General features: G+C 38.8%; 2 protein-coding genes, 1 long non-coding RNA gene and 1 pseudogene across 3 annotated transcripts; 1 reads left to right on the top strand and 3 right to left on the bottom strand.

Moving 5' to 3' along the window:
• Positions 1-13,534: 13,534 nt before the first annotated feature.
• LOC129410412 (uncharacterized) lies at positions 13,535-16,872 on the bottom strand. Its single transcript, XM_055158536.1, has 4 exons — positions 16,574-16,872; positions 16,327-16,494; positions 14,499-14,594; positions 13,535-14,359 (listed from the first exon to the last, which is right to left on the bottom strand). Exons 1-4 carry the CDS (start codon positions 16,715-16,717, stop codon positions 14,048-14,050), a joined length of 720 nt encoding a protein of 239 aa, XP_055014511.1. The 5' UTR covers positions 16,718-16,872; the 3' UTR covers positions 13,535-14,047.
• A 73-nt stretch (positions 16,873-16,945) lies between these two features.
• LOC129410737 (uncharacterized) lies at positions 16,946-19,635 on the bottom strand. Its single transcript, XR_008633006.1, has 4 exons — positions 19,447-19,635; positions 18,881-18,912; positions 18,465-18,522; positions 16,946-17,497 (listed from the first exon to the last, which is right to left on the bottom strand). It is a non-coding gene; the product is annotated as an uncharacterized LOC129410737 (long non-coding RNA).
• A 1,443-nt stretch (positions 19,636-21,078) lies between these two features.
• LOC129411075 (phosphoacetylglucosamine mutase-like) lies at positions 21,079-23,431 on the bottom strand (annotated as a pseudogene).
• Positions 23,432-24,025: 594 nt separating this feature from the next.
• LOC129411074 (probable tubulin polyglutamylase TTLL9) lies at positions 24,026-25,403 on the top strand. Its single transcript, XM_055160873.1, has one exon. It carries the CDS (start codon positions 24,087-24,089, stop codon positions 25,401-25,403), a length of 1,317 nt encoding a protein of 438 aa, XP_055016848.1. The 5' UTR covers positions 24,026-24,086.
• The last annotated feature ends 1,184 nt before the right edge of the window (positions 25,404-26,587 follow it).

Below are 26,587 nucleotides of genomic sequence, written 5' to 3'. Positions count from 1 at the left end.
GATTATAGTGCTTTATTTTATCCCAAAATAAAAGAAGAAACACACTTTTGAGCTCCATGTTCCATGAGAGTGTATTTTCAGGGGGAGTTTTATCACTGAAATGGTAAATGGTCACATTTATAGCACTATAGCTCTTTTATACCTTCAAGGCACTCACAGTGCTTTACATCAAGGAGTCGCTCACCCATTCACACACACATTCATATAGCAGTGTACACACACAAAGGGAGTTTAGTTTCTTGCCTGAAAACACAACAACAGCATTCATCTGTGGGAGCTGGAATTGCACCGCCAACCTGTAGGTCAGTGGATCTGACCGCTTAACCAATAATGTTTACCTTAACTCTTAATTTCAGCAAAGAAGACTTGTAATTCAATATATTGTGATGGTCCCGATATTATTGTGAGAACTTTGACGATACGATATCACGATTCTTTGGTTGTTGTTATACCCCTATTAAATAATCCATGTCGACATCAGCCATGAAAAAACCCACCTGATCCGAAGAGAGTTTACTGTATATTTGGCAACATTACTGTATGTTTCTGTGCAATTATAGTGCCTTATTTTAACCCAAAATAAAAGAAGAAAAGCACTTTGGAGTTCCATGTTCCAAGAGAGTGTATTTTCAGGGGGAGTTTCAACACTGAAATAGTAAATGTTCACACTTTTCTATAGCACTTTTACACCTTCAAGGCACTCAAAACACTTTACATCAAGGAGTCGCTCACCCATTCACACACACATTCATACACCAGTGTACGCAGACACTCGGGACAAAGGGGGTTAAGTGTCTTGCCCAGAAACACAACAGCATTCATCTGTGGGAGCTGGTATCACACCCCCAACCTGTAGGTCAGTGGATCTGACCGCTCAACCAATAATGTTTACTTTAACTCTTAATTTAAGCAAAGAAGACCTGTAATTCAATAATACTGTGATGGTCCACAGTATTATTGTGAGAACTTTGGCAATGCGATATCACGATATTTTGGTTATTGTTACATCCCTACTAAATTATCAATATCAACATCAGCCATGACAAAACCCACCTGATCTGAAGAGAGTTCACTGTATATATAGCAACATTACTGTACGCTTCTGTGTTTATAGTGCCTTATTTTAATCAAAAATAAAAGAAGAAAAGCACTTTGGAGTCTGTTCCCTGACAGTGTATTTTCAGGGGGAGTTTTATCACTGAAATGGTAAATAGTCACACTTTTCTGTAACACTTTTACACCTTCAAGGCACTCAAAGCGCTTTACATCAAGGCGTTGCTCACCCATTCACACTAACTTTCATATACCAGACACTCGAGACAAGGCGGGTTAAGTGTCTTGCCCAAAAACACAACAACAGCATTCATCTGTAGGAGCTGGAATCACACCCCCAACCTGTAGGTCAGTGGATCTAAACCGTTCAACCACTGATGTTTATGTTGAAAGCAAGATTTCCTTCCAATCACCAACTGAACCACTGTCGCCCCAAGGTTAAAGTTCCTTAGTTTTAATCAGTTTAAGTAGGCCTAGAGTCAGTTAGTTAGAAGTGAAAGAGTCACGTTTTCTATTCTCACCTGAACGTACAGTGCAGTATATGCAGTTTTCAGTTAGAATTTACATGTAATTAGTAGGGGTGTAACGATATCCAAGTCTCACGATACGATATCGTCATGGTACGAACCTCACGGTGCGATATTATTGTGACATCATGGGAAAGCTCACGATATGGTGGGGAGGCTCACGATTAGGGGTGTAGCGATTTGTGCCTTGACAAGACTTAATCCAAAGAACTAAGACTTAAAAGTGTTTTAAAAAGTGTTATTACCTCCGCCAAGGAGGTTATGTTATGGTTATGTTTTTGCCGGCGTTTGTCTGTTTGTTTGTTTGTTTGTTTGTTTGTTTGTCTGTTAGCAACATAACTCAAAAAGTTATGGACCGATTTTGATGAAATTTTCAGGATTTGTTGGAAATGTGAAAAGGAAGAACTGATTTCATTTTGGGGGTGATCTGGAAGAAATCCTGGATTCTGGATCACTTTGAAATTTTAGTTAACATTGTGGTAAATGGGGCCAAAAATTTTGTTTCTCAATATCTCGGTTAATTATTGACCAAACCCCATGAAATTTGACTCAGGGATGGACAATGGGATCCTCTTTCATATTCCAAATTGAAAGATACGAGACAAATATTTATGGAAAACACAATTAATATGAGGGGGACTGTAGTCCTTGGCGGAGGTCTGCGCTCTCTGAGTGCTTTTTTAGTTTCTTCTTGTAATCTGCACTGAAATGGAGCAAAGAATTATGGTCTATGTAGTTCTGTCATTTTTTTTAGCTATTGCTGTACCATAACTCTTAATTTAAGCAAAGAGACTTGTAATTCGATATATTGTGATCGTCCAAGATATTATTGTGAGAACTTTGACGATACGATATTATGATATTTCGGTTATTGTTACATTCCTAGTAATTAGTTTTAGTAAGTTAGTTAGTTTTTAGTTAGTTTTTAGCATCAGGTGTAAAAACCTTAATAATCATCATCCACACAAAAAATGTACAGTCATCCCTCGCTATAATCGCGGTTCACTTTTCGGAGTCTCGCTGTTTCGCTGATTTTTTTCGTGCAATTTTGCATGCCTAAATGAATCGTTACATAAAGGACGAAAAATAACATAAGGACAACAGCAGCAATAAGTTTTAAGAAGGATGCAAAAAGGGTTAACTGTCCTGTCTGAGAAAAGTGTATAAAGTGTGTGGTGGTTTTCCAGCCTTAAAACAGATATAAAAATTGTAAAATATAAAGTTGACTACTTTGCAGATTTCACCTATCGTGGGTTATTTTTAGAACATAACCCCAGCGATAAACAACGGGCCACTGTAACAGAAAAATTGAACCATACCCAAAACTGCACAACCTAAAATGACTAGCCCACAAAAAAGATTAAAAAGCATAAACTAAATTTGTCATATTGAGTGCAGCCATTTAATTTAACATTGCCGGTAAGTCCCTCTGAACAAGCCTAGATTCCCTTTACTGTCCCCAATGCTGCTGGTCGCTTAATGGCCCCATCCATCTCTAGTCTTTAAAAACTCCACACTCCACGCTCCATTCATCGTGAAACTCTGCCAAATGTACTCTCAGCGCACTCCCTGGTTCAGCGAGGGCTCATCCGCATAGAGGCCTGCGCTCCGTTCGAGAGGTGGGGTCCGTGAACTACACCGCCAGCTCATTCTGGTACCTAAACAGATCCACGTTTATGCACACGCAGTTTAAAGGCCACTGCTGCGTCATGAATTAAACTGCAGTGCATCTTCAGACTGTAAGTGGGAAGCTGTTAAGGTCTGAGCAGAGCAGGGAGGACGTGCACTATGAGGTTATGGCTAGGGAAAAATGAGGAAAAACCTATTCTTGTAGTTATAGGATGTGCATTTATTATTAAGTCCAGGCTGCACTGAAATGATTGGGGGAAAGTTAATTCAGATTTCAATTATGTCGAGTAGTTTAAAGGTCCTATATTAAGCAAAATTGACTCTTGTGAGCTTTAAGCCATGTTAGAATGCTGTAACCGCAACAAAAACATACCTGGAGTTTTTGTTTCATGCATTTTTGAGTAATCCTTTTTAGTCTGTCTATGTCCAAATGGTTCTAGTGAAGGTATATGGAGTTTAAAAACGCAATACACCAATGCATCAATACATCTCCTGACTTATTGTCTTTAAAAGTCTTATCTTACGTGAAATTGTGTTGTGTGAGCTTTCAATTATAATGTTATCTCCTCAAAAACATATCTGGAGTTGTGTTTTGTTTCATCCACACATGTTTGAGTAATGTAACAGGGGTAATAGTATCGTTCCTCTGCCACTTTAATGGGTGTGGTTTTTCTTTCTGAGTGTGTTTTTTTTTTCCTTTTTTGTTGTGGGTCAATGGGCATGTAATTGGCAGATGAGGGGCGGCGCTTATTGCTTAAAAACCCTGTGGACCTTCTCCCTCTCTCTCTCACACACCTGGTTGTCTCTTTGTTTAGGTTAGTAAGACGCATCTCACCACATGGCACTTATAGGACTCACCAGAAATATTAAAGGGGTTAATGTTAAATGGGGTTTTAACTGATTTCATTTTGTTGAACTGAACTGAATGTCCATGCCACTCTCTCTCACACCTGGTTATCTCTTCGTTCAGAAGGTCCTTGGGCAGTCCTAAGACATATCAGCCTCCACATGGGTGAAACTGGGACACAGTGGGGACAAGGCGCCACACCAGCCATGCCAGGCCTCAATTGCCTGCCATGAAGTCACGCTAGCCAACTAAAGGCCTGGACTAGCTCTCCAAGTTTTTAACCTTTTGACAAACTCAACAGACCTCTCCAACCCTTGTGACCTGTTGATTCCCCTTTTAAATTAAAACGACTGTAGATTATTGTAATTAGTGCTGTCATATGATTAAAAAAATTGAGAGATTAATTAATTATGATCTGTAATTAATTAATCTAATTAATCTCATTTTAATCTCACCTAAAAATTGCTGAGAAAAGCCTTCAATTTGAGGTATTTTCATTTAAATTCATTATTACATTATTGTGGCAGATCAAAAGACTGATATAGAACAAAAAAAAAGTGACTTTATAAAGTCATTTATTGTTTAACAAATCTCCCCAAATTGGCTGTTGAGCCCAAGTCTCCATGAATAAGAAACTGTTTGCTGTAAAGCAGCAAAGACGAGGAAATCTGAACATAATAACTTTTGTCTACTTAAAGACAATAAAAAGTCCAGTCTTTCCTTAACCATATGAAAAATATTATTGATAGAGAAATGTTTTATATATGAGATCACTGGTTTTAGTCCTTGTTTTAGTCCTGGTTTAGACCTGCTTTAGTCCTACTTTAGTCTTAGTTTAGTCCTGGAATAGATTAATCCTGGTTTTAGTCCTGGTTTAGTCCTGGTTTTAGTTCTGGTTTTAGTCCTGGTTTAGTCCTGGACTGGATTAGTCCTGGTTTTAGTCTTGGTGTTAGTTCTGGTTTAGAGGCGCACAGGAGGAAGCGCGGTTTACGCAGCGTACGCGAGAAAACACGGTCCACACGCGGCTCATGGGAGGACAGCGGTGTCCGCGCAGTGTCTACGGAAGGAAACGTGGTCCGCGCGTTCTCAGGTTAATGACGATGAAGGTGTGTGTTTGTGTTTGTTTGTGTTTGTGTGTGTTTGTGTGTGTGTGTTTGTGTGTGTTTGTGTTTGTTTGTGTGTGTTTGTGTTTGTGTGTGTGTGTTTGTGTGTGTGTCCCCTGATGTGGCAGGTCACTATAGGACAGTAGTGCAGACATCATGAGTCTATGCAGGTTGTTTTCACCAGTGACATTTAAGTTGTAGGCGATATTATATTAGTTATTTTCTTTTATATTTCACGTCGGGAGAATAATTTCCAAGACACGAATGCGTTTTTACCTGTGCACTGCTGACCTCTGTTCTACTGGCTGTTCGACCTCGTCCATTGTGCCTGACGCCGCCAACGTTAACGTGACGTTTACATCGCTGTTACTGCGCGCGTTTTGTGTGGGTTTCCGGCAATGAGTGGAATTACCGAAATAAAAAAATTTATAAATGTGTTTTTTTTTGTGTGTGTGTATTGTTGTCCCAACAACACATAAAAACAGGTTTTATAATAAAGCAACTCACATACAGAAACACTAAAGTTAGAGATTAAAAATGAGATTAACGCGATTAAAAAACATAACGCGCTAAATATGATTGTAATTAATTAATCGCAATTAACGCGATAATTTGACACCCCTAATTGTAATAAAATCCTGTTAGGCATGTTCAAAAAATGTTTAAGGGTGTTCTCCCAAAAATGACAACTGGAATGGATCAATTAAAAGCAAAAATAATTTATTCCCTATTCAGTACAATTCTAATCCAGAGCTCTGGGCCAAATCGTTGTCCCTGACAGCCTACAGCTACACAGGACTTATATCAGGCCGTCTGAATACCTGTGCATCCCTGAACCCAGAAATATAAAACACCCATATGAATATGCAAATAATATGTTCAACAGGTTCACGCCTTGAATCTTCCTTGGAGTATCTCTGCATTCCTTCTGGGGTAAGGGGGGATGACAGCAGCCAAATGTAAATCACTGCCAGTTTGTTTAGATTCGCACCAGGCCGAACCATGTCCGCTGCTGCTGCTTTACAATGAATTTCCTTAAAAGGACACAACCCATATCTCTGCAGGGATTACCATAAAAGCATACATGTTTCATATAGGGGTACCTTTTAAAAGTATATAAGATTTCAAAATAACTGCATTAAACAATATTCAAACAAATATTATAAATTCAATGTTTAATATGCACATGTGATGCACTCAAGAAACTTCACCACTTGGTACAGCCTTCAGTCCTTTTCAACTTTGCTTCGTTATTAGACTACATGCATGTCCAAAGCTCAGAATGCTCTGTTCCACCTGTAAATTTCAAGTTAACGGCTATCTTTTACATTTTGTCCAGGAAAGATGGGTAATTCCAGGGCGGAAATTATCAAAATTATTCTAGTATGGAGTTTTAAACATGGTCGAGCCCTTCCTGTATTACCAGATGACATCACAAGGTAGAACAGAGTTTTCAGTTCGAGAGAGGAACGCAGCCTAAATCTGCGGGGTTTGTATGTAAAACATGTGGATGAAAATAAAACTCCAGGTCTGTTTTGGATGAGGAAACAACATAGATCAGAACATAGCGTAATATGGGCTCTTTAAAGTGTGGCATTAAACTTAAAGTCTCTTGTGTTCCTTCAATTGCTGGTGTTTTTACTGCTCAAAAATACACTCAGCAGTGCCGCCTCTCCAAAGATCTGAGCTGTGACTTGGTCTGGTGCAATCATTTGCTCGTCTTGGAGGTTTATGGAAATGTAAATTTAATGCCAAACTGTGGAACATTTTAGTCAAATCAAAAACGGGTGGCGGATCCTTGACCAGAATTAGCTGCGTAGTGCGTTTTTAAACTGGTTAATGTAAGTCAATATAACATTTACTCAACCCATCTCCATAATGTTAAACGTAATTAGGAAAAGCCAGTGGGACTAGTCATTATATAATTATGCAAAAAAGGAGGAGATCACTGACACTTCAATCTCCAGCTTGATTCAAATTAGATGAATTACACAACCCCATGTTCAGGTATTAAAACATATTTAAAGTGGCAAAAGCTGTATCCCATGATGCAAAGAGAGAGGAAATAGATGTAAACCAACTCATAATGTAAAGTGAAATGAACGTCGGTGCTTGTGTTCAATGGTCCGTGTTGCCGTTTGGTATGTAGCTTACAATAATGTGGGATTTAATAGAACATGCCACTCACCACCATGTATAGTCAACAGCTGCATTCATACACTGTAAAGAGCTTTTTGAAAAACACTATTCAGTTAATTGCTGGCATAAGTACCATGAGATGTTCAGTGTTTATCAATGCTCTACAAATAAAAATGAGTCCGTGTCCTTATGGTGGAGCTGCTCATCCTGGCACCGTCCTCACTGATGATTTAATGAAGAAATGTTTGGGAAAATATCTCCAAGGGGACATATTATGAATAAATGACATTTTTGTCCCCCTCAATCAAAATATTTGTTTTTATATGTCATATTCAAAATCTAGTAGCCAGATTTTGCTTAGTTGAAAAATGTGTTGCAGAGTTATTTAACTTTTAGTCTTTGTTACATTATTTCATACATCCTGCTTCATATATTCAGTGTCTTCTGTATGTATATAAAATGTAGAAAGTAGTAAAAATAAATAAAAACATTGAATGAGATAGTGTGTCCAAACTTTTGACTGCTATATTTTGCTTCAGTTACGCTAGGCATGTCCACACTCTGGCATCAATAAAAAAAAAAAAAAAAATTTAATGCAAGTTTAAAAAAAAAAAAATCTACCTTGATAAAGCTAATATTTAGTATTTAATGTGTGGTTTTAAAGATCTTAGCATGAATAAAGACTGATTGCTCATTCTAACATATTAAACATGCACATTATAAGATTACGGATGTAACTCTGGCCTCTTACTAGCCCAGGAAAGCCATAGCACCTGAGGGGTCAACAAAAATGGCCACACCATTAGTGGATCTGACAGCATGTCCCCATGACAGACAAGAGGCAACAAACACAGTGAAAAAAAATTCCCATTATATAGCCTGGCCTAAACCACTAAGCCCCAGACAGGTAAATATGAACATTTAAAAATTACTAAATATATGATTATACTATTTACAACTATTTACATTTCATAAACTAATATTGCACATTGTTACATTAGAATTATTAGTTTTTAAATATTATTTCATGTACAGATAGATAGTTAAAACCATTTCGGCAGTTAAACCTCCCCTCCCCCAGCAGCACTTGGCAGAGTCCAAATCAGGGTGATGGGATGCACCTGGCCTGCACTGATAAGGGCCCGCCTCCAAATCAGTGCCTCCACCAATCACCTCGAAGGAAAGGAAAAGAGGCGTGAAACAGGGAAAATGAACATGGCATCAAATGTATATAACTGAAAACATGAAGGTTTACACCTGATGAGTGAGGGTGTGGTCTATAACTCCCTCACACACATATTTTAATTATTCACTGTATTGAGCACCAGTCTACGGCCCTCGATCAGCCCTCTGCTTCGTTTGTGTTTAGATATGTGGCTCTTCATGAAAAAAGTTTGGACACCTCTGAGTTATGCTGTTGTTTTATGAATCCATTAATCCAAAGTCTGCTCGGAAAACTCTGCTCTGTTGTTGCATTTTGCCTGGATTGTTACGTCACAGGTAAAAGCCCAGACTTCTCCTTCTCCAGTTTGAGATAAACCATCTCTGGACTCATTCTTCAGTCAAATTGCGTTCACAGCTGTTACACTCTTAACTTTATTAACATCGCATTCACTAGCTCCATTTGTTTTATTTCTCATTGCTCATTCCTATTGCTGACAATAGGGGGAGCTGCAATGCTGAAATGCCTCATTAGAAACAGAGACGTAGTTTATAAAATGGGACAAACATAAGTTGGAAAATGTGAATTATTCATTTCAAGGTGATTCATTTCAAAAGCATGTTTAAGAGGGAGTTTTACTCAAATACTAAATAAGATGTAACATTACATAATGCATAACTTGTAATACATTTTCTTTCTTATGTTTATATGAGTCAATAAGTTTAAATTTTTTCCTATTTACCTGCAGTGTCACACCTTAAAAGAGAATTAACAGGACAGTCCAGAATTTTGGACATAGGACCTCATTTCCTAGTTAGACAGAGTGTTGGAGACGTGTGGAGACACTTTTTTAAATGCATCGCATGAGTCGTTGTATGTTGAGGGACTATTTTCTCATATATCAGTCCGCCGCTACCAAGCTTTCTATCAGGAAGTACAACTCACTGCTGTTGCTCAGACATAAATCCTTCAAATGCAAGGTTGGTTTTACTTCTAAAATTATTCTATCAACACAGACATTTACATCGACAGTCTAGTGTAATAATAGATTTTCTTCGGGTGTTTTGTGGAGTGGGTAAGACTGTTTTTAGTGGCAGGAGAACTATGACCATTGACATGCACTAGTCTAGCACCAGCGACCTCTGCAAATACAAGGACTGGATGGAATATTTTAAAAAGTGTCTCCACACGTCTCCAACACTCTGGCTCACTAGGAAATGAGGCCCTATGTCCAAAATTCTGGACTGTCCCTTTAAAGCCACAAGATTGCATAATGTGTTCTTTCATAGTATTGACTGCTGAAGAGGAGGAGATGGCACGGGTGAGGTGGCTGATGGTTTTTACAGCTATGGTCGACAAGGGCAAAGAAACAGCAGATTGAAGAAGATGAAAGACAGTGCATTTTTATGAACAGCTTGAGAGACAAAAGCTAAATCCAGTCTTATAAATATTCCTCAGCTTCAGAATTCTCAAAGGTTATTTTCTCACGTCACAGAGTATGAAAATAGAATCATTCTACAAGCACATTACTCACTTACGTTTGAACATTTCCAGTCTTTGGGGACAGCCAGGCGTCATTTTATCGGAGTTCTTACCATGTGCATAAAACAAGCCCAGAAGCTCACAAGTGTAGCCTCCAATCTGATTAAAGGAAGCTCTCAGGCGGCTCTCTCTGATACAGATCATTTCATTCACAATCACCATTTGGCACGTGTGGTTCACAGGATATTAAACTCAACTATTGCAGTCTAAACATAATTAGTACCACAATAATACACAGTAGGCTACCCTGTTCTGTCCATCTGTGATCTCAGCTGGAACGGTTCAATTTGGGTTCACTTACTGGTAATTTTATGCGAAAGTGTCCAGAATTTCACAGGCAAGCGATTCTTTTGGCCGACTAAGCAACGTTTTTATCAGCTATCACATACTGTTGTTAAACTAATGCGGTGAGAGACAGCTGTGGGTTTCATTTTAGCCAGGCGTATTAAAAATGAAGCGTGGAGAAATCAAATAAAAAGCTGCTATTGTGAATGTCAAAGTTCTCCTGAAGGGAACTCTACAAAAGCGTTTGGGATGAAAAGCTACTATAAAAATTAACATGGGTGAAGGTTCTTATTTATGTGGGCAAATTAAATTAAAAGTGTAACATATTTTTGACATACACATAATACATGCTAATTGCTATGCCCAAGCCATATATCATACAAAATGGAGTTTAAATGTGAGCTTTAAACCGTGTTAGAATATCAAGAACATACCCAGAGTTATGTTTTGTTTCATTCACACATGTTTGAGTAGCCCTTTATAATTATTCTGTCTACATCTCTAAAGCTCAAAATGCTCTGTTCCACCTTGTGATGTCATGTAGTGGTAGTTTTCAAGTTAACATCTACCTTTAGTTCAGTAGAGATTGACAGTTCGAGAGCCAAAATGATCCAAATGATTCTAGTGAAGGTGTATGGAGTTTAGAAACACAGTGGAGCACCTCATGTGTTCCATCCAGTCCTTGTATTTGCAGAGGTCGCTGGTGCTAAGCTACTGCATGTCAATGGCCATAGTTAGCCTGCCACTAAAAACAGTCTTACCCACTCCACAAAACACCCGAAGCAAATCTATTATTACACCAAACTGTCAATGTAAATGTCTGTGTTGGTAGAATAATGTCTGAAATAAAACTAACCTTGCATCACATTAATTGTCGCATGTTGAGGGACTATTTTCTCATATATCAGCCCGCTACTGCCAAGCTTTCTATTAGGAAGCATAACTCACTGCTGCTGCTCAGACATAAATCCTTCAAATGCAAAAACTAAAATTATTCTGTCAACACAGACATTTACATCGACAGTCTGGAGTCATAATAGTTTTGCTTAAGGTGTTTTGTGGAGTGGGTAAGACTGTTTTTAGTGGCAGAATAACGATGGACATGCACTAGTCTAGCACCAGCGACCTCTGCAAATACAAGGACTGGATGGAATATTTTAAAAAGTGTCTCCACACGTCTCCAACACTCTGGCTCACTAGGAAATGGGTCTTATTAGGAATGTAATGATAACTGAAATATCGTGATATCGTATCGTCAAAGGTCGCATCGTAATATCGTGGACCATCACAATATATCGAATCTCTTTGCTTAAATTAAGAGTTATGGTGCAGCAATAGCGCAAAAAAGACAGAGGGAACTACACAGACCATGATGCTTTGCTCCATTTCAGTGCAGACTACAAGAAAAAATAACAGTTCTAAACACTTTTAAGTCTTAGTTCTTTGGATTAAGTCTTTGTCAAGGCATTTTAAGAAGAAAAAGTAGCATATTAACAGTTTTGTTAACCTCCACAAAATATCGCAATAAATATCGTACCGTGAAGTTCATACTGTGATGATATCGTATCGTGAGACTTGTATCGTTACACTCCTACTGCAGGGCAAATTAAACAGCTGTGTTTTCCCAGCATGCACCTCTCTGCCTGTTAGCTGAACCGTACCTTGTATTTGATTGCAAAGTTAAAGCTGATTTTATTGAAACTTACAGTCCCAAAGAAAGTGCACTAATCTTGACTGACATATGCTCTCCTCCACATATGCACCTGCTCTAATACTGACACATAGTTCTGTACTTTTCATTTTCACTGAAGAATATTGACGAGGAAAACTATGGAGCAATACTTTTTGCACTTTCAAACAAGAAAAACTGTATTCATCAAGAAATGGCAATTCTGTTTGCAGATCTCTGGTCAAGTCAACAAACCATAAATAAAAACATGCAAATAAATAGTTTTTAAGTTTTATTTCATTTTATTTATTTACAATATGCAGCATAAAGCCAAAGCTCCTGCATCAAGGGACACATTAGTAACACACACATCTAACATATCATGTGAGGGATTCCACCAGAACCCAACTCCAACAAACACATTTAAATGTACATTACAAGAGTTTCAGTTTTAGTAACATAAACTTGAGTCAAGTTTAGGCTAAGAGAGTGAAAGCAGAAAATGTCTCCTGCCAACATATCATTGCAGCTTAAAGACACTTCACCAGAACTTGAAAGCGCTCAACAGTCCTGAGGAGCTCACTGATGGATTATATTTGAAGAAAGCTGCAGTTGCCAGTGCACGACCTCCACCAATGAACAGTACTTTTTTCCAATTGAAACTTGTGTCTTTGCTATTATCATGATCTGTTCCTCCAATTTCAATTTCAGGATCACTTTACTGGACATTTTTGGTTTGCATTTCTTGAATCTGAGGTTCATAGTGCCTTGATCTTTCTTCTAATTCAGAAATAGTTTTCAAATGCTCCTCTTCTTTGCGTTGCAGAGCTAATCAAATTTTCCTGCTCTTGAATTTGAGATTGGAGCATATGTTTTTCTTTCAGCAGTTCTTCAACTTTAGCCTCAGCTTTCTGCGAGACATTGTCAAAATATGTTATCATTTTCAAATGTACCTCCTCTCTCCCTCTCAGATTTATGATTGAGTCTTCCTGTCTGTCAATTTGGGATTGCATTTGTTGAATCTGTGCCTCAAACTTTGATTGGTCTTGCACTGATCTCTCTTTTAAATCTGAAATTATTTTCAAATGCTCCTCCTCTGTAGACTGTAGCTTTAAGAGTGAATCTTTCAGCTGTTGGATCTCAATATTTAGCTGCTCTTCCTTTGGTTTGTCCATCTCCTCAGGTTCGTCCTGATCTCTGCTTAGTTCCTGGGTAATTTCCATTTGAGACTGCAAAGCCAACTGAAATTCTTCAATGAAGGTGTTCGGTTGTAAAATGAATAATAAAATTCTTATAGTTTGCACACTGTAAACCCGGATAAGTTGAGTCAACTCAAAAATTATGTCGTAACTTTAACTCAAACTTTATTGGGTAATATGTTTAAAAATCTTTGTTTAATTGAATGTAAAAGTTAAATTTTTAGTAAACTCAACAGATTAGAATGTTTTTATTTTACGTTTAAATAACTTAATGTTTATAATTATTGTATGCTATATATTAATTTTGTTCAACTAAAATTGTATAGTTTCATGAGACTTAAATAATTATGTAAATTAATTTTTCTGTTGACAAACAATCCATGGTTGAAAATTTGGACATTTATTTAAAACTGTCCTTAACATTACAAATAGTTTTTAATACACATTAAGTGTCTTCAGTATTGCAGAGATTTTGGCATTCAATTATGGTTATTAAGCCATGTGCATGGAAAATAAAGTGCAACAATATCCATGACCCTCAATCTAATCTTAGAAATTGGTTTTGAGAATTAAGCTAAAACAATCAACATTAATTGAGGAGTTAACAAACTTGGAACTTCACTCTAAATAAAAAAACATTTTAGAACTTCAAGTCTTCAAAACAAGTGCCTGCATTTTACACTAGTTTAGTGGCAAATATAATCATCTCCCAATAGATTTCTATGTTCACAGTTATACTTCTGAAACTTCAAACATTCATTTAGGCCCAGCATTGCTAAAGTGCTTAAGGTTTGTACAATAAAGGGAACATAAAAACAAAAATCTCTCTTAGCAAATATAGCATACTTAATAAAATGTGGCATCAAACTAAGGTGACTGCTCTTTGAATGTTTTAAATCGGGAACACATCTCTAAAGAGCTCATTTTTCAGTGCGCGAAGGCATGGTTTCATCACAGAATTGTCATCAAGACATACTAGAATATTCTGGATGAAGGTAAAAGTGTTCACAAGGTTTTTTGGATACTCAATATTAAAGACATAGATGAGTCCAAACAGCAGCAGAAATGCCTCTGGCACAGTCGACAGCTGACTAAACACGACGTTTCCCTCAATGACAATTGAGAGATTTCCTGGTATGAACAGGTTTGGAGATGACGATAGTAGACCAAGTGGGCAGTCCGACACATCTGATTGACCATCTTGCTGCAAAATACAAGTGTTACAGTCAGTATGAGAGTGCTCACAATGAACAATCACAGAGAAAGTAAACTTAATATAATAATAAATGACAGTATAACCAAATAGCAGTCAATCATAGTTTTCTAATATTGAGATTACTTACATTACAGCTTTTATAAAAGTCTGTGTCATCCTCTCTCAAGTAGACTGAAAGCGCACGAAGTGACAGTGTGCGCCTCAAATTTATATCCTGTTCCTCCTTTTGAAAAAAAAAAAAAATTACTTTTAAAATACAGTACCCTGACAAAAGTCCTGTCGCTTATCCATTTTGTAGAAACAAAAGCTTATAACCTGACTTTAAATTAATCGATTGGTTTTAGAAATGTCTCATATGAAAGCTAAAACCCTCCCAAATTATGCTCAATATACTAAAATTAATTTGCTTCACTGAAGAAAGATTGATCATTTAATGAACACAGAAAGGTCAGATTTTGGAAAGACAAAAGTTTTGTCGCCTACAGAAAATTGAACAAATAAATTTACTTCAAATACAAAAATATGTTGCATAACGTCAGTGAATTAAGTAGTGGTGCTGTGAGATCCATATTTAATATCTTGTATGACTTCCATGAGCTTGAAGGACACATCCATGCAGTTTGACAATGATTCATACAATTTGTTGATGAAGTCATCAGGAATAGCAAAGAAAGCGTCTTACATGCCTCCCAGAGTTCATCAAGATTCTTTGGTTTTGCCTTCCATGCTTCCTCTTTCATTCTACCCCAGACATGTTCAATGATGTTCATGTCTGGTGACTGGGCTGGCCAGTCCTGGAGCACCTTGATCTTCTTTGCTTTGAGAAACTTTGATTTCGAGATAGAATTATGCGATGGAGCACCATCCTGCTGCAAAATCTGACCCCTTTTATGGTTGGGAATGTAAGAGGAGCTAATACTTCTTGATATTTTAAGCTATTGATATTGCCTTCCACCCTGCAAATGTCTGGCACACCCCCATACTGGATGTAACCCCAGACCATGATTTTTCCGCCACCAAACTTAACTGTTTTCTGGGTGAATCTTGGATCCATGGGGGCTCCAGTAGGTCTCCTGCAATATTTGTGGCAGCTGTGATGTAATTCAACTGAGGATTCATCTGAGAAATCCACCTTCTGCCACTTTTCCAGTGTCCATCCTTTTAGCAGGCTGTGGGCCTTGGCAAATGCCACACGGTTTTTTAATTGCCTTTTGTTTAGTGCTGGTTTCTGTGCACTGATTCGACCATGGAGGCCATTTCGAGACAGAATTCTACAAACTGTTGTGGTTGACACAGGGACTTGAGGTGACCGGGCCTGGTGGAGCTCTGCTGCAGTGGAAAAGGGGCCTTGGATTTTCAAATCAACAAACGGTCCTCCCGAGCAGTTGTCTTGTGGGGTCTGACGGACCTGGGCTTGTCAAAAACATCTCCAGTCATTTCAGATCTTTTTCTTATTCTTTGTACTTGACGCTGAGACACATTGAAGGTGTCACCACCTCAGCAGTGGATCTGGTCTTCAGCCTCTTGATAATTAACGCTTTGGTCTCAGGGTGGATCTTAGGCATGTTGTCAGAGGTCAAGTTGCAGTTGATGTGAAGGTCTAGTGTGCTGGGTTCTTTTTATACACACCCAGTAACTGATCACAGGTGAGGCTGTAATCTAGGATTGGGTGCATCATATGACAAGGCGACAAGACTTTTGTCTTTCCAAAATCTGACCTTTCTGTGTTCATTAAATGATCAATCTTTCTTCCGTGAAGCAAATTAATTTTAGTATATTGAGCATAATTTGGGAGGGTTTTAGCTTTCATATGAGACATTTCTAAAACCAATCGATTAATTTAAAGTCAGGTTATAAGCTTTTGTTTCTACAAAATGGATAAGCGGCAAGACTTTTGTCAGGGACTGTACTACATACATCTGAGATAGTAAACACATTTCCACAGAATATAATACCTGCATATCATATTCTCTGAGGATTCTCTGCAGGGCCTCTGGAATCTTTCCTGTGCGAGAAGCCTTCTGCCTGTACAGAGCAACCAGTGATTTTGTATGACGATCAAGCTCTGCGTAGAATGTATTGCGGAGATTCACATTGGTGATGCGATGGAACTCCGCAAACACCTGAAAACACAAAATATGGGTACAAGTAGTTATATTTTCAAATTGGACATATCAAAAAACGTTTGTTTTTAAAGTGTACCTGTGACTCCATGTTAAGGGCGGGCCATCGAGCCAGTAGATCCTTTATTGTTTTATCTCCAGTGACAATCTCCTGCCGTCTAGGTGCAAATGTTGTCTGCATGCCTCTTCCAATGAGAAGCTGATTTCGTTCTGTCTTTTCCATTTCTTCGATCACTTCTAATCTTGTCTGCTCCAGGAATATTTGGTTCTCGCCTCTGGGAAAGTTTGGAAGAAAGTTGACTTCAGACTTCCTTGGTTTCTTGATATTGGAATGGGGGTGTTCACTTGCTGGACTGTTTTTGCTTCTTTTGCCTGTGTTAATTGACACTTCTGCACAGCCAGAATGAGGATTTTCCCATCTTGTGTTTTAAAAGGATTTTCATGGGTGCGCAGTAACTAAAGCCTCAGCTGCTTTGCCCACCTCTCTGTCATTTGGATAAGCTTTGTAACTAAAAATCGTTTCAGCCATTTTGTCTAAAATATTTGACTTTTGGTTCCTAGTTAATTTCAGTGTTTTTCCAGAATCTCTAAACACTTTGTTTCCTTCTTCAAGCACATACTCAACATCCATAGGAAATACAGGCACAATAAAAGTGCTAAGCCAGTGCTTTTGACGCTGGTGCAATGGCACATGAGGTAGGATATCAGTGTCTGAACTGGCCACTGAAGAGTCATCACTCTCAGAGCGGACCACTTTCAATGTTCCCTTTTCTGGAAGTTCATCAATGTCTACAAGACAACTTAGCATCCCATCAAAGTCTGGGTCCTCATAATGAAGTGAAAAGTCACCATCGAGTCTTGGTCTGAACTTGTTTCTCATTATGGTCTTCAGTTCTTCTACAGATTGTGGGCGCTGTGTAAGTGTTAGCTTCATGGCTACATCCGTTGACACATAAACACGGAGCAAGTACTTCTGGGTGGTAGTCATCCTTTGTTGATAAGTCTGTATACAAAAATGATGCACATTTTAATGGTCATTGCATTGGGTTACATCAGTACAAAAAAAGGACATTAGTTGCATAGATTTAGACTCCATTTAGCAATATGAAATCTTCTCTGTGTTATGAGGAGTCTCCCTTCCAAGTTGTATGCAAATAAAGGCAAAGCATCATTTAGTTCAGCTATGGTACATACTATCATATTCAAAGGGGAGAGCTCAAAAGATCGTAAATGCTCAACTTAATTGGATTTGTGATCTCGTGCAAGAAAAGTGACCTGGTTATCCACAAGAAGAATGCTTTCAATTTTGCTAAATCGTGGCAAGCCCCCTTCATGGCCAACAGAGACAAACATGCCAACAGCATAGTCAGAGCCATTAACATTTACTTTTGATGTAGAATGAATCATGTTACTTTGAGTCTTTTGTTTAACATATTCCATTGCAACTCTGGGAAGTGTTGAGACGAGCACAGAAGTGACACTGGTAGCTTGCTGGTGAGGTTTAAAGAATGATGGAGAGCTAAGGTAGAATGCGACCATTTGTTGATGTCTAGTTGCTAATGTTTTCAAAACATTTTTAAAGTTTTGTGTGTCATGGACAACTCTCTTAAAAAATCTGTTGAAAAAAGTTGCACAGGTCACATGCAAAAGGGACTTGATTCTTTTTTCTTTCCAATTTTCTTGCATTATGATAGCGAGATACATGGGCTTTGATGGCATTAAAAGATGAAAATGTGCAAATACAATTGTCATACAAACAGGGCAAAGGGCTGACTTTGGAGTAACTGCCATGTTTTAGGCGGTAATGTCTAAAGAGTTCTGCTTGTGTGCCCCAAGATATAGGACATAGTTTGCACTTCCATTCCAGTGAATCACAGCCTCCCTGAAATATGTAAAAGGCAGCCAAACTAAATACATCTGCTCAATTTTAAAAATCCCCCTGATCTCTGCAGAAATCAATTAAATCTTACCTCAGCCATATAACTGAAAAGCGGATGTTGGACAGTGAACGTCTGATCCAATGTGTTGCTGCAAGAAAAGAAAAGAAAAATGTGTGTTAATGTATGCAATACTTCCCTTTTGTTTTGGTTTATTTTGGTTCCTGTAATATATATATTTACTTGAAAGCAATCAGTATTATTAACTCAGCACCAAAGCAGCACTGATGTAAAAGTACCATAAGCATAATTCAGTATTAGTATATCAATACGCAATCCATTACTTTTCATTAAAAAATTTTAGAAGATTAGATTTAGATTTTAGATTCTTCAGATTTCTTTTACTGATGGAAACTGGTCAATACATATATGCAAAACATTACCAATGAGAAGAGAATAAGACCATTTATATAAAAAGGGGAAGAATATATACAATTATTCTACTTTACCACAAAATCAAACTTCAAACTTCCTCTTTATCCTGCAAAACACATGATCGCAATTAAAAATAAATTCAGTACTGTGTAATTAACATTTAATTGAATTCGTGGATAGGAAGAATCAGTAAATAAAATAAGTAATAAGTAAAATGCGTGTACTTGTGGTGTGTTGGCATGCTAAATTTCACATCATACTAACAAATGACTATCATTTAAATTATTTTGTTATCACGTTAACCTAAATTACATTTCATCAGAACCCGCATGTCCTCCGCACACATTCAGAACCGCGTAAGTTAGCTCATCGCCTGTCTAGGAGTGGCAGACTTCACCAATCACCGCAGATTCTGGATCAGAGCCCGGTGTGGGGCTTGCCATTCTCCCCGCAGCGGCGCTCTGAAGTGATGTGCTGCCGGGACATGGAAAGTTTGCACGGGTGCGCGCACGTCCCATGTCCCGGAGCCGCTTTGAGAAGCGGGGAGGGCGGCTACCCGAGTCCGCTCATCAAATGTGAAGTTGCCGCACCGACCGCATTGTTAAAAACACAATCTGAACTGCATAAAAAGTTTACCTACCAAAGACGGTAACAAATGAGGGGGAGTGCTGCCACACTTTTCACTATCAGGGGAGCAGATTGCTGATCTGCGCGGTCCGCGGCACCACGTGGACTTCAACTTGCTAGCACCACAGGTTCTCAGAAACGGCGAACTTAGCTGCGTTAAACACTGGCAAACAAATAAAGTTATACTTCTATTTTTGATCAAGAAAACAAGAACCTGACAGAAAATATGCAATTTAAAGTAGATACTAGTGATGTGACGTTCCGTGTCGAGTCTTCGAAGCGTGTGCCGAGTAGGGAGTTGGCGTTTCCGCGAAGCGCTTATCGAGGCTTGATTCATTTAGGGGAGGAGCTGAAAATGATGACGTCCGAAGCCTCGCTGCCCGGCTGTACCACGTGACTGATTCAGGAAGTGGTTCGGGTTTTGCCCATGGATCTATTAAGGTTTTGCCGCAAGTTTTGACAGCGATATAAACTGCTCAGTCTTCATTCAAAATGTGGGTGTTTGATGGAGAGTTGCGATCAGTGAGAGTTTGGAAGTTTGGAGACAGTTTAAACTCACAAAAAAACAATTCTTATTTCTTAGGTAACAACCTGTGGTGTCGCCTGGATGACAGAGTCAGGCAGACACAAACACAAAATGTAATAGCAGACGCAAATACTGAGGTCCAACGGTGCATGATGGAGCCAAATATTGGAAGGCTGGAGGACCCCCTTCAATACTGGGAGAGACAGAAATATGTCTATCCCCATTTATATAAATTAGCAGTGGCATTCTTGTGTACGCCTGCCTCATCTGTGCCCTGTGAGCGGGTGTTTTCGAAAGCAGGAGAAATATTGTCAAAAAAAAGAAATCGCCTGAGACCTGCCACAGTGGAGAAACTGTTGTTTTTAAATAAAAACCAATGATGTGTCCCCTGAACCATAATCACCCAACGTTACAAAAGCACAATCAATGTCCATACTCCAACCCCAACCACCCTCACCTCACTGTAAATGATCATTAGCTTTTTCATAATTTCCAAATAATAATTTTCCATACTGCCAGTATATATATATAAAAGTATTTATATTCATATATATTTATATATATACACACACAGTATACATCACTACAATATACATGTTTTGCATACTTCTTTACTTTGCTGACAGTTTTATTCACAGGCTTTTTGCAAAATGCAACACACTTCAAATTCATGTTAACTGATATTTTTTGCATCCAGTAGATGTCCTACTAGAGCAAATGAAGCTTCAGGAAGCTTTGCACCAGAGTGAACCAATTGGATGAAAGGCTTCAATGCTTCATGAAGCTTCATCTGCCCATCACTAGTAGATACTTAACAAATTTTGCGCCACAATCTTATCCGCTTCAGCCAGCCATCTTGAATTTTCCAACTCCATGCTTTTTTTAATTTTTTATTATTCACATTTTTTTATTCAAATCTGCAATCAAAAGTGCAATTAAGACAACTGCCACATGTAAACATCTGATTGAGTTAATAAAAGTGAATCTTATATCTCTGAGAATGTTAGATCTTATGCCATTAATAATGTGGCACTTCAGAAAAGGCTTAAATACAACAGAAGATGTGTTATGATATGTAGATTTGCAATAAGCACCAATTTGAATTAGAATTATTTACTTCTAGTGCAATGGCTTTGGTTCATCACCCACACCTCCAGCGAGATGGTAGACTGCCAAACTTACTTCATGTGCAAGGGCATCAGTGCTCTCCTAAAACACACATTGTTTCAAATTATTACTTAAATTCAATGACATCTGCAACTTATTTGACATTCAATATTCAGTACATTTACATGGACAGAGATAAATAGCATTTTCAGATAAGCCAATAGTCAATAGTCAGATCTGTGTTTACATGCACAGACCAAAGCAGATAATCCAAAACATCAGGTGAATGGCAGTTAATGAATGGGTTTTCAAAGTTACAGGAGTATTTGGTATTGAAACTACAATTATTATTTTTAAAGAATGTATTAAATTTGAATACTTTCAAATTATTTACATATTGTCTTTACTTTAATTGTCTTTTCTCACATTATATCACCTTTTTGTTGTATTGTCTTTCTTTTTTTTGCTATTTACATTTCAATGAAAATCTCAGATAATCAGATAATGATTATCTTATCAGTGTTCATGTAGGTGTGGTTTGTGATCCAGATAATTACTGGACATTTACTTTCAACATGGTTTCTAACCTGAGTGTCTGCCTCTGCATAGACTCTGACCACGTCTTCAGTGCCAGAGGGTCTGACGAAAGAGCGTGCCAGACTATACTTGTTCACCAAGGCATCAATGGCATCCTGCAAACCTGCCGGGCTCACTACTCGCCTCTCTGCATCTGTTGTGTCAATTACTCTACGGTCTGCAACCTGCACAACAGTAGCCAGATTATTCATGGTACAAAAAATAAAACCAACACAGGTCAGAAAGTACAGTGTGGCATGCTTGCAATAACATTGTTTTTAGGGAAAGTATTACAGGTTCTGCTCAGTGACTTACACTGTACTTAAACTTAATAATGTAGTAATACAGGACTGTAAAGTTAAATATTACCCAAGTCTTAAATCTTTACCTTAACTTTTAGCTGCCTGTTTGGTAGATCAGTGTAGATCGCATCCCACTGCTGGACTGTCATTCCTTTGATGGCCAATATGGCTTCAATTAGCAGCATGTCAGAGATGGCATCTCCTACAGTCTGATTGATAACATTAATGGTGTTCTGAAGCAGGAGAGCTGCTCTCTTATTTTCATCATCACTGTTTGGATTGTCAATGAGCTGCTGGATTTTGTCTTCTGCAGATTTACTGAAGAGCACTGTTCCATGGCCATTAGCTTCAAAGTACACGCCTATGTCAAACTCCTGTGCTACATGGTGGAGATGTTTGACCCCAGTTTTAGTGCATTTTACAGTTAACTTCATAGTTTCTTCAAGATACCTTGTTGAGCCTTCCATTAGCATATGCAGTTTGCACTACTGCCATATTCAAATTCAGGCCTGCCTGTGTGAGCAGTTCTTTTAGAAAAGTGCTGATAAGTGTTGCTATTTTATCTCCATCCAGCAAGTGGAACTGTCCTTCAGAGTCACTGTAGTAGTAAACAATGCGGTCAGCATCACCATCAAAAGAACAGCAGCGTTCCCCAGGTTTAATCTCAAATCCTGTTGGAGCTTTCTGCTGTACTTTCACAAAATCTGCTCCACATTGATAATTCAGCTTCCCATTGCTGCCGTCATTATACAGAGAGATCTGTAGCTCTTTGGCTAAGTGACTCTCCATCTCCCTAACCTTCAAAGCTCCAATCCCATTAGCACCATCCAAGGAAAGATGCTTCTGGTCGTCAGTGCAGTTTGATGCATTCTTGATGAGCTTTATGAATGCCTGACAAAGCTTCTTGTAGTAGCCTTCCACTGTAGCTTTTCCATATTTCCCTTGAGTATTTTGGCAGCAAACCATGTAATGAAGCTGTGGAGTCGTAACCAGGCCATAGTCTTTACTGAGACCACCAAGAGAAGAGACGCCCTCCAGGACAGCTTTTGACAGACTGGCACTGCTGCTCCTGGTGTCCCTGCCCACAAAAACATTTGCTTCTTGGCTCATGTTTATTTCCTCCTTTGCTATTATGTCCTTCAAAGCTGTGAGTAAGTCTTCATTTTCAGCATTGGCCAGTTGTGTAGCATAGCCCTCCCAAGTTGGAGTAACCATCTCTCCCATTGGGTCAACCAGCTTCACACCATTATCCTCCTCTGGGTTGTGTGATGCTGTAACCATAACTCCAATGGTGGCTTTAGTTTTCTTGGAGCGCAGTGTGGCCAGCAGTCCCATCCTGAACATGATGTGGTCCAAGACTTTGGCATTGGTCCTGAATCCAGCTGTGCCATACTGTAGAACCAGACCGGGAGGCTTTGGGTGCAGACTGGAGAGTTTGGTTACTTCAGGAAACAGGGCAGACATGTTTGCTTGGAGAGAATTACAAATGTAGCGCTTGGCATTGGGAAGACTTCCTGCTCCTCCCTTTCCAACTCCATGCGTCCAGCAGACAGAACGTTCGATGACGTCATGACGTAAAATCATAGCTAACTCAAATATTATGACAGACACAAACGGCAAACTCATAAATTCTATCCCAGATGGAACTAAATTCATGTATGAATGTTTAGAACTCATATGATTTGCACTTTCAGAGCTCTTTTTTTGAAATTATGACTGGAGAGTTTAAAAAACTTATGAGTTAGTTCAGTGTCTGGGTTTACAGTGCAGTTATACTGGGCTTCGTCTGAGACGTTGTGTGTTCGCTCTGGAGTCTAGTTTTAAATGACGTCTAAACAGAGACCAGTCCCCCATACACGATTTTGGAGATGACATCATAAAGCTTTTCTGTGAACTTTCTGTGGAATGTTGCCATGGTAACCAGTCCAGTGGTCTTCTTGAGTCATAAAGCCACATCCTGTCTTTTCTTTGACCATTTTGATGTTAAGCTCGCTGCCTAGGCTTATGTTGGGAAACACTTAACTGATGGCAGAAGAGTAAAAAAGATTATCTACACGCCACACAAACGCGCTACTGCGTTAACTCCAAACACATTTAACCTTAATCTACATTAACTTACGCAAACTATCAACTGTATCCAGAATGTCAAAAGGCAAGGTATCTGGAAACAAAGGCTCATATGACTGTGACAAAAAGGAGCAAGGAGGACGAATACCTGTGTACTACAAATGTGGCCTGATGATCGACACCATACAGGACGTCTTGAGGCAGAGACCAGGATGGGTAGAAGTCAAAGATGGTGGAGAGTGGGATTTTAACTGGTGCGATGTGGGCTCGCTAAGAGAAAACTTTGATCATTCTTACATGGAGAAGCATGTAAGAATAAACCATTTCCACAACTATTATGAGCTGACTCGCAAAAACTTGATGGTGAAAAATCTTAAGAGGTATCGAAAAGGCACTGAAAAAGAGGAAGACCCCGTGGAGGCGTCCAAATGTGATTTTTTTCCCTGTACTTTCGCACTTCCCAGTGAATATCATCTTTTTGTAGAGGAGTTTAAAAGAAGCCCTGGCAGCACCTGGATCATGAAACCAGCTGCAAAGTCTCAAGGGGAAGGTATTTTTTTGTTTAAGAAATTAAAAGACATCACAGACTGGAAGAAGGATGGTAATCGCTCAGAGGATGCAGCTCAAGTTGAGAGCTATGTTGCACAGCGCTATATAGAGAACCCATATCTTATAAATGGAAGAAAATTTGACCTGAGGGTGTATGTACTGGTCACCTCATACATTCCCTTGAAGGCCTGGCTCTACAGGGATGGCTTTGCACGCTTCGCAAATACTCGTTTCTCTCTGAGCAGCACTGATGATAAATATATGCACCTGACCAATGTAGCTGTTCAAAAAACTGCTCCTGACTATGACCCTGAGAAGGGATGCAAGTTGCAGGTACAGCAGCTTCGCAGATATCTGACAGCCAAACATGGCAGAGAGAAGATTGAGACCCTTTTCAAAGACATAGATAACATCTTTGTCCGCAGCTTACAGAGTGTGCAAAAAGTTTTCATTAATGATAAACACTGTTTTGAGCTTTATGGATACGACATTCTTCTGGATGAGAACCTCAAGCCGTGGTTAATCGAAGTGAACGCTTCTCCATCTCTCACAGCCAGCAGCAAAGAGGATTATGAGATGAAGTGTCATCTTCTGGAAGATACATTAAATGTTGTTGATATGGAAGGAAGGCTCAGTGGCAAAGAAAAGAGAGTGGGGGGGTATGATCTTATGTGGAATGATGGGCCTGTCTACAGAGAGGACCTCAACCTAGAAACCTACAGCAGTACATTCTTTACGGCCAATACACATTTGGGATGTATAAATGACAGGGAGAATCACCTTCGTAGACAACGGATTCAAAGACAAATTCAGACCCAAAAAAAGGATAAATGGTCTTCTTGAGACATAAAGCCGCATCCTGTCTTTTCTGGGACCATTTTGATGTTAGGCTCGCTGCCGAGGCTTAGGTTGGGAAACACTTAACTGATGGCAGAAGAAGCATATTAAAAGTTTTGTTAACCTCCACAAAATATCGCAATAAATATGGTACCGTGAGATGATTATTGTGAAAATACTGTTACATCCCTAATCGTGAGTCTCCCAATCATATCGTGAGCTTTCCCACAATATCACAATAAATATTGTACTGTGCAGTTCATACCGTGATGATATCATATCATGAGACTTGGATATCGTTACACCCCTAAGTCCTATGTCCAAAATTCCAGACTGTCCCTTTAATCATTCATTTCAACTTAACTTTATTCTATTTGGCTACTTGTTTGTCATTTTTTTATTCTTTGCTTCTGCTTTTTTTTGTAGCAACAATGCCATTTTCGCACTGAGAGACAAATATTTATGCTTTATTCTGTCTCTGAAACTCTCGCCCTTGTTTTCATCATGCTTTCCTTCCCCTCTGAATTGCATAATGTGCTTCGGGACACCTCTTACTATGTGCATTGGAGTGACAGCTGAGGAGTCATGGAAGCAAGGAATCAAGAGGATTGAAATCAAATCAACAAATAAAGTATTTCCTGTCACCTGTCACTGTCAGAGAATCACATCTTTCTATCTCTCAACCTCATATACGTGCACTCTCTCTGCCATTCATTTTGCCATTTAATTTTTGTACCATAATCCCCATCTGCTCCTTCTCTACAACAGCAGCCTTCACAACTTCAGTTCTTTTTTAAAGGACCTATAATTCACTAGTTTCTGATCTATGCTGTAATGTTGTAGCCTGTTCCATCAGCCGGTTTCACTTTGTGGAAACCGTCTGACCTTGCAACATNAGCTTAATATACCAGTTTGCCCTGTTAGCGGCACATTACATACGTCATGACCAAATGGCAGCAATTGGTTTAATCAAAAAAGTACCCGCCTACCATCGAGCGAACAAATCCTAATGCTGCGAGGTCAGAGGGTTTTCATGAAGTAAAACCAGCTGATGAATCAGGCAAGTAGTTTTCAAGTTAACAGCTTTTTAACTTTTGTTCTTGGCAATTCTAGAGCTGAAATGATTCAAATGATTCTAGTAAAGGTGTATGGAGTTTAAAAAACACAGTGGAGAACTTCCTGTATTACCA

This window comes from Boleophthalmus pectinirostris, unplaced genomic scaffold (assembly GCF_026225935.1).
Source record: "Boleophthalmus pectinirostris isolate CB_2022bp ecotype Guang Dong unplaced genomic scaffold, ASM2622593v1 HiC_scaffold_10, whole genome shotgun sequence".
Taxonomy (NCBI): domain Eukaryota; kingdom Metazoa; phylum Chordata; class Actinopteri; order Gobiiformes; family Gobiidae; genus Boleophthalmus; species Boleophthalmus pectinirostris.
This window is presented reverse-complemented; position numbering and strand designations above follow the sequence as displayed.

Excerpts from the sequence above, each read along its gene's own strand:
- LOC129410412 (XM_055158536.1), bottom strand. The coding sequence starts at position 16,717 with ATGGAAAAGACAGAACGAAATCAGCTTCTCATTGGAAGAGGCATGCAG. Across the intron at positions 16,495-16,573 it reads CCCTTAACATGGAGTCACAG|GTGTTTGCGGAGTTCCATCG; the intron begins GTACACTTTAAA and ends TTGTGTTTTCAG. Across the intron at positions 14,360-14,498 it reads ACTTTTATAAAAGCTGTAAT|CAAGATGGTCAATCAGATGT; the intron begins GTAAGTAATCTC and ends TGTATTTTGCAG.
- LOC129411074 (XM_055160873.1), top strand. The coding sequence starts at position 24,087 with ATGTCAAAAGGCAAGGTATCTGGAAACAAAGGCTCATATGACTGTGAC.